The 8,254-nt window shown below is 33.5% G+C and overlaps 2 protein-coding genes and 1 pseudogene across 4 annotated transcripts; 1 reads left to right on the top strand and 2 right to left on the bottom strand.

Moving 5' to 3' along the window:
* The first annotated feature begins 858 nt into the window (after positions 1–858).
* Positions 859–2,343, top strand: LOC149728094 (serine/threonine-protein phosphatase 6 catalytic subunit pseudogene; annotated as a pseudogene). The gene has a single exon (XR_016386086.1). The product of XR_016386086.1 is annotated as a serine/threonine-protein phosphatase 6 catalytic subunit pseudogene (transcript).
* Positions 2,344–2,840: 497 nt separating this feature from the next.
* LOC149728093 (uncharacterized) lies at positions 2,841–4,223 on the bottom strand. Its single transcript, XM_089889332.1, has one exon. The coding sequence runs from the start codon at positions 4,221–4,223 to the stop codon at positions 3,252–3,254; it is 972 nt and encodes a 323-aa protein (XP_089745458.1). The 3' UTR covers positions 2,841–3,251.
* Positions 4,224–4,286: 63 nt separating this feature from the next.
* Positions 4,287–8,043, bottom strand: LOC149728092 (uncharacterized). Of its 2 annotated transcripts, none has more exons than XM_089889333.1 (2): positions 7,529–8,043; positions 4,287–6,871 (listed from the first exon to the last, which is right to left on the bottom strand). In XM_089889333.1, exon 2 carries the CDS (start codon positions 6,263–6,265, stop codon positions 5,366–5,368), a length of 900 nt encoding a protein of 299 aa, XP_089745459.1. In that variant the 5' UTR covers positions 6,266–6,871; positions 7,529–8,043; the 3' UTR covers positions 4,287–5,365. The 2 variants fall into 2 exon arrangements, with proteins under 2 accessions (XP_089745459.1, XP_089745460.1); XM_089889334.1 differs by having other exon boundaries at positions 7,641–8,043.
* Positions 8,044–8,254: the final 211 nt, after the last annotated feature.

The following is an 8,254-nucleotide window of genomic DNA, read 5'->3' as shown; positions in this document are numbered from 1 at the left end:
ACTTGGGCCTAAAAACAAATTTAAAGGTTGAAAAATGTAAAAAACATGTGTTATTTGTTTTCTGTGTCAAAAAAAGTCAAAAATTAGAATTAGAAGCGGTTGATTTGCGACATTTTATTCATTTAATGCGGCTAAATTTATACATTTTTTCTAAAAAATGTTTGGTAAGGTAAATAGAAGCTGTTTTACACCTTCCCACAATAGGAAAACACAAACAAAACTTAACAAGTTCGTTTAAACCCTTTGTCAAAGTCACCACTTTCGCTCTATTTTGGACACACAAAGACGGCAGTTGGACTACTCGGTGTTTATACGACTCTGGTTTTACCGTTACTACCTGTCTTTTCGCTTATGTCAACTCTCTTGGTCTTCGCTATGGTGACCGAAGAGACGAAATAAACTTCATTCATTCATTCAAAAAACAAAACAAAAAAATTATGGTTCATTTTTTATTGAGTTAGTTCTACCGCAATAGTAAAAGGTTTAATTAATGTTATGCTTATTATAATATGGGTTTATTCATTAGAGCTATGTTCTCCTTTTTTATATTAATCGTTTATAATTAGCCATGTCTATCTCTTACTGCTTCACTCTCTTGTTTTTTTCGTTTTCTATTTCAAAATAAACACATTTATGTTTGGCAACACATTTCGTTTAAATTTGTATTTTTTGACAGAATTCCAGTTTGACTTAGGAGTTGCTGTAGGTTTATTTTGTGTGAATATTTAACAAAGGTATGACGCAAGTTTTATAATAAAAGAACGAATTCCTGTTTCATTCGCCAAAAAAAAGGTACACTGTATATTTATTGCACAAAAACTATACTTTAAATATATATATATATATATATCTTTTATAAATAAATAATATTAATCAAGTTTACCTCAGATTACAAAATAGCACCTCATTATGATTTCGTTAGATGTAGATAAAATGGTTGCGTTTGCCAAAGAGTGCAAGTATTTGCCAGAACATGACTTAAAGAAGTTGTGCGATTATGTGTGTGATCTATTGCTTGAAGAATCAAATGTCCAGCCTGTTTCAACTCCAGTAACAGTATGCGGTGATATCCATGGACAATTTTATGACCTACTTGAACTGTTTCGAACTGGCGGGGAAATACCAGACACAAATTACATCTTCATGGGTGACTTTGTTGATCGTGGCTATTACAGCTTGGAAACATTCACCTATCTCCTGACTTTAAAGGCGAAGTGGCCAGATAAGATTACTTTACTTCGAGGGAATCATGAAACTAGGCAAATTACTCAAGTGTATGGGTTTTATGATGAGTGCCAAACAAAGTATGGTAATGCCAATGCATGGCGTTATTGCACTAAGGTGTTTGATCTGCTGACCATTGCAGCAATCATTGATTCTAAAATTCTATGTGTACATGGTGGTTTATCTCCTGACATCAAGACCTTAGATCAAATTCGTATAATTGACCGCCAGCAAGAAATCCCACACAAAGGTCCGTTCTGTGATCTGGTTTGGTCCGATCCAGAAGACGTGGACACCTGGGCAATCAGCAACAGAGGAGCAGGCTGGCTATTTGGTGCTAAAGTTACCCAGGAATTTGTACAAATCAATGACTTGTCGCTGATCTGCAGAGCTCACCAAGTTGTCCATGATGGTTATAAATACATGTTCAACGACCATTTGGTTACAGTGTGGTCTGCTCCAAATTATTGTTACCGTTGTGGCAATATTGCAGCAATACTGTCTATTACATCACCTGAAGAGCGAGAAGCAAAATTATTTCGTGCTGTCCCAGACAACATGAGGGTAATTCCATCAAGAACCACAACTCCTTACTTTCTCTAAAGCAACCATTCACCACTTGACATAACCATAGATAATCATACATGTGTTGATAAACACTAACAGTGTGCAAACAAATCAGTCAACAATAAAGTTTTTATCCAACCATGTTTATACTAAACACCAGGTTTTGATTCTCTAGATGCGAATAGTGATAGCAACACCAGGATAAGGATTTTCACTTTTTTTTCAGTGATGTTTAATGTCTATATAATATCATCAACTGCTTTATGAGTATAATATTCATATATATATATTAATATTTGAGTACTGTATTTGCAGTTTTAGCCTAAAGATCTAAGTAACAACGGTATTTTTAAATCAGCAAGGTTGTCTGAAAATCAATTTATTATACTGTTGAGTATTGTAACAAACTAATTATTTACAATTTGTGCCGAACTGCATGATTTTTCATTCTATAGAGATGTATAGTTCAATGTTCAACTTTGTTTTTGGTAATTTTATACACTCTGGCACCTCATGTATTTTATGAGTTGCAAATACAAACTGCGAATTGTATATTTGTAACTTTTATCCATGATTAATAAAATGTAGTCTCACAATTACCAAGCAACAGCTAAAATTGACAGGTTATTTACGAAATTCCAATTTAGAATAACAGAACATGATGTATGCAGTAGACATGGTAGTACTAGTGAAAATATATTCTCATTATGATCAATGATTATAAAAGGTAAACGTTGTATTAATTGTTTGAGCCTCCAATGGCTACTGAATATAATGTGAAAGCAGGTTATAGCAGATGTAACTGTTTTTAAATACTATTTCCCATTCTCCTATATTCATAACAAGTTCAAGAATTCGTATCACCTGCCTCGCCTGAAGACATAATGACAATTACCCAAATACATGTTATATTCCTCTCTAAAGGTTACATACTCAATTGCTGCTATCAGGACACCTAAGTCAATTGCTCCATTTCAGTGATTGTCACCCTCCACAAAGTTACTTACATGGTAGCTCGGAAGCAGACACACAAGGTGAATAAAACAAAATGGTGTGTGACCGTCATTTATCATCTACACAGTTAAGTGATACTCAGCATGTCATTGTACACATATACCATGATAAGAAGAACATGAATATATTGCTTGTTGCTTGTGCTATATAAGGCATTTTCAAAATCATGGTGAAAACAATAAAATGAATCTGTTTATTGTGGTGACAATAAGCAAGTTAATTGGCAGTGACAAAGTAAAAAGGAAACGTTGGAAAGTAAATTAAACTGAATTTATAAACTTAAAAACAAAACTGAGTCTAAAGAATTTTAGGAATTTTTCAACAATAAAACTGAGTTAAATGTATCTTATTTATGTCATTACAATTAAAACAGCTTTTAAATAAATCGGACCTGGAAAGTAATTAGATTTATTGTAATTTATGAATTACTATTATTTTAATCTGTCCTATGAGTTGTCACTGGGAATCAAATGTAGAAATTCAAGCATATATAAGATCTGTTCTGTTGGTTCTAAACCATTCATGGCCCGCTTAATGTAATCGTCACTTTGCAATGTAGGTTGAGAGTAACTGGGTTTGAATATACTTAATGGAAACAATAGCTGGGCGTCTGCCTTTTCAACTTGAGCTTGAGGTTCAGTTTTGCAGAGTTTTGCTTGATCTGTTCGATTCAAAATAGCGGTGGATTTTACAGGCTTAGTCCATGCTATGGCTGGGTCCTTCATGCTGGGACTGTAGTCTGGGTCTAGCATAACAGGGACAGGCGAAGAGAGTTTTAATACATTTGGTTTATTAAGTATACCAGATACTTGTTTCGATGATGAAGAAACATTAAGCTTTTTGGCGGCATTTGTGCGACGTGCTTTTACTTTCTCTCTGTTTTTTATAGTTTTATCTTGAATCTTCTGATAAAGTACATCAGCAATTTTTACTAATGCCTCCTTTTCCACATCAGTCAGCACACTAAAGGTGGATGTATCACATTTGTCTGAATTTTCATTGTCACAGGTATTTTCCATTTGCATTACAGGAGACATTAATAGCTCTTCAATGGCATCTGACACTGATTTGTAATGACATTCCTTACTATACTTGTGCAGCATCAGTAGTGATGTTCTTACAACATTTGGTTGGTCATCATTAGTAGGCCTCGCTAGCATTTGATATGTCACAGGAACAGTCATAAATCGATATTTTCTTTTTAACAACTTATCCCGCTTTAGCAAGGCGGATATGGCTTCGGCAAGTGTGTTGTAGTCATAGCAAAATTTCTGGAAACATTCAATTACCTTTTTTGGTGCATAACCAAAGTTGTACAAGGTAGCAGTGCTTGCCACAAACTTTTCATCCAATGATTTGTCTGAAAAATCATCTGCTGGAGTGAATGCTATACGTTTACTTGTATTTTCTATAGTCATTGTGCCATTAAAATTTTCCAGACACAAAATGTAAACACATACTAACCAAGAACAAAGTATCTGCTGAATAAAGTAAATAAAGGTTAGGTAAAGTAATAGATAGAAAATATATACAATTTCTGAATTAATATAACATTTAGTGGTTCTTTCTGTAGTACCTTTGTTACAGTAAGATAAAAATAACTATCCCACAAAGATCTATACTTTACTTGGTGTTTAAAATTAATATTATTCTACACAAAAAGATACATTCGATACAAAACCATGACAAAGATTTTTTCCTTGCAATGCACTCAATGATATTAAAGTAGTGGGACCACAAAAATGGGTTTCCAAGAAAATTATACTTAAATATTTTTACCTTATAAGATTATACAATGCTAAAGAAGTATGATCATGCTTTTAATATTGTTTGGGGCTGTAATTTTTGGCAAAATGTGGTTTATGGATAATTCAGGGACTTGCTTTGTTATTTATAAAATCTTGCAGTGATTTTAAACTACTGATTAGAGTTTTATTTTAGAACTTTTATATTACTAGTTGTCTAGTTTCATATTAAAATGGTAAAAACAGGTTTAAAGTGAATGCTATAATACTATGGTGGGAATATATTATTTACAAATTTTTCATTTAAATGACTTTTTGCTGATGCAAATAATATGGCAAATTATTTACTGCACTTGTAACAAGTAAAATTGTTAACTGAGGTGTTTTCATGCAATATGCAACCTCTCATACAATTTTTACAAGAAAACTATTCAGACAGTAATGGCAAATACCTTGTTGCAGCTTTTACTGTAGTTTTATTTTTCTTGGTCTTTATTATAAAACTTTGTTTGAAAATTTATCCTTTAATTCTTATCTTTAAATTTAATACTTATTCTATACAAACAAGACAGTTATACTGTTATCTGTTATGCATATATAAAACACTTATAATATATACTATGCAAAATCAAGTAGCTATGATTTAATGATTGTGACATCGACATGAAAGATATTGGTTCAGCTTAAGCATCACAATTGTATATTAAATTATTATAAATTGGTCGATAAAAAACAGAATTTCTGGCAAATTACAGTGTAATACAAGTAATTAAACAGTGGATATATTAAACAGTAGATACTTTTAATCTCGATTCTCAAGACTTGCGTGCCTTCTTCTGTTTGATTTTATTCAAATGTGTTTTTTCGTGTCTCCGCAATACCGCAAGTTGCCTAAAGTCTTTCATACACGTTTTGCACCTGTGAGGCTTCTCGTTAGTGTGGATTTTTTTATGATCTATTAAGGCGGTGGTACGAGCAAAGGACTGTTCACAAACATCGCATTTGAAAGGCTTTTCTCCAGTATGAATCAATTGATGGCGCTTCAGGTTTGATACACGTGCGAATGTTGCTTTGCATTGGTCACACTCATGGGGCCTTTCTTTGGTGTGCGTCATAAAGTGCTGCTTTAAATGACTAGCCTGTTTAAATGTTTTGTAACAAACTTCGCACTTGTAAGGGTTTTCTCCGCTATGGACACGCTCATGAGTTGTCAGATTACTACTTGTTGCAAATGCTTTGTCACACACACTACATTTGAATAGCTTTATTTTAGTGTGAACGGATTTGTGACTATTTAAGGTGGAGTTGTGCTTGAAACATTTAAGACATATATTACATTTATAAGGTTTTGTTTCATAGTGAACAACCATATGTCTTTTCACATCAATTGGCTGCTTAAAAGCTTTGTCACATATATTGCATGTGAAAGGTCTCTCTTCCTTATGAACATTTTCATGTAATTTAAGGTATGACATCCTACTAAATGTCTTTTCACAAATCAAGCACTTGAAAGGCTTTTCCTTAACATGCAAAAACTTATGGCTATTGAACATTTCAGGGTCATAAAACAATTTTTCACAAACATCACATCTAAAGGATGACTTTTCGGTGCGTACTTTAAAACGAATTGCAAGCTTGGAAGATTGTCGAAATTTCCTATCACATTCCTTTTTTTCTTTCGATTTCATCACCTTAATTTTTGCTACCTTAGGCATTTCTGATTAAAAAGTCTATAAAAAAAATTTCAAATTAAAAACTAAAAAGTATATAATACAAAACACAAAAATTGTTCTAAATTCATAAAATTATTTGTGTGCTGGAGGAAAAACCCATGTCTTCACATTTGAGGAAAATTAAGCAGGAAGTAAACTAATGTAATTGTCAACCTGAATGTCCTAAAAGACGCACAAACAGCTCGTACAATGCGAACAGTGTCTTTAAAATACGCCAAACAACCACACGTGAACATGACAGATGTTACTAACCATAAAAATTGTTTTGTACTAATTAAGCTATAACCCCATAACCTCATAGCCCCTTCCTCTCCCTTGTATACCATATATATATATATATATATATATATGGCCCCATAGCCCTATAGTCTCATAGCCCCTGCCAGTTGATAAAAAGACGCACCAACCATGTTCGCATGTATTTTAGAAACAACTCGCGCTGTTCACGCGTATTTTAGAGATACCAGTCAATCTTTCCTAGGTGACATCCCAGATCACACTGAACAAGACAACAGACAGGGAGAACGATTCTCATGAGTCATGAGCAACAATTTCTTTCTCAGTTGTGGATTTGGTTATACCCACAATCTGCCAAAGAACAAAATAGTGTTAAGTAAGAAAAAGACAGCTGTCCTGTTTTAACCATTGTAAACTTTTGCCGGATACTTTGTTTTGTGTGTGTGCGGTGTACATATATTCAAATGTAGCACGGAATAAAAAAGGAAAAAAGCAAAACAATTAAATCATGACGTTTGGTTAGACACAAGGCAAATAAAGAATTACAGCATGGCAACATAGCATACCACTAACAAATATATATGAAATGGTATTCTTGGCCACCGACTAAAGTTGGTCGGTCGCAGTAACTACTGGTTAATGGTTACTAAAGTTGATCGATCGCAGTAACTATTGGTTAATGGCGTTTTTTTAGCATTACTTATTACAGACGTTGGTAAGACGATTTAGGGGCGACTAGTTTAGTCGGTAGCCAAGAATGCCACCCATGGAGTCCAGTTTATACGCAGTCATTTAAGCAATAAACCTTTCATATTTATTTTGTGAGTATTTCTGAATTAACAAATTGTAACAGCATAAGGCGATACTTTTAAGATGCAAGATTCTGGTCACTTATCTATAACGCTCACATTACATAATATCTATAACGGTCACATATCTATAACTATAACACCATTTTCTAGTTTCAAAATTAAGAATAGTATACAAAACATAGTACACTGAACACACCATGTTATACATGTGACAAAATCCGTGATGTTTTACAGTCATTGGTTGGAACTTTCATTGCCGACAACAAACGGTTGTTGTTGCACAAACTCTCCAGACTCAGTTACAATACCTTACGTAGTCTCCACGTTTCAACGTAAACAGGCATCAGGAATTTGATCGAAAATGGCCATCATTTTGCTAAGTTGGGTCCCCCATTTCACAGAAATAAAAAAGAGTAGAACGCGCAACTTTCCAAAACCGTGATATATTCTTTTTTCTCACGTGACCGCCAACTCCGTCCCCATTTCGCTTGGTCTCCATTGTAAAAGATAGAGGCATAGTATTTTTGGGAAGTTTTAGCTGTTTATTTCAAAACCTACACCAACTAATCAAGTTTATTAGGCTAGTTTAGTTATTTGGTAGGTTAACGCTTACAGTTTACCACTTTTTTGGGAAATTTAATTATTTAATAAATTTAATTAAAAATGTTCAAACAAACGGTTTGTTTGAAATATATAAATATTAGAAAATAGTTGTTTTACCAACGCTTATATATATACTTATATATGTGTATATATAAGCGTTGGTTTTACCCTAAAACTTTAAATTAAGTCAAAAAAACGAGAAAAAATACATAAAACGCCGTCGATTCCATTGACTACAATAGTAAACGGGAACGACCCGCGAAAGAGAGAGAGTGTATCACCTCTCTCCTTTGCCTACATTAAAGATGCGCGTTCTATT

Source organism: Ciona robusta, chromosome 11 (genome assembly GCF_009617815.1).
Source record: "Ciona robusta chromosome 11, ASM961781v2".
Taxonomy (NCBI): Eukaryota; Metazoa; Chordata; class Ascidiacea; order Phlebobranchia; family Cionidae; genus Ciona; species Ciona robusta.
The sequence above is the reverse complement of the archived record's forward strand: the minus strand, read 5'-3'. Positions and strand labels throughout refer to the sequence as shown.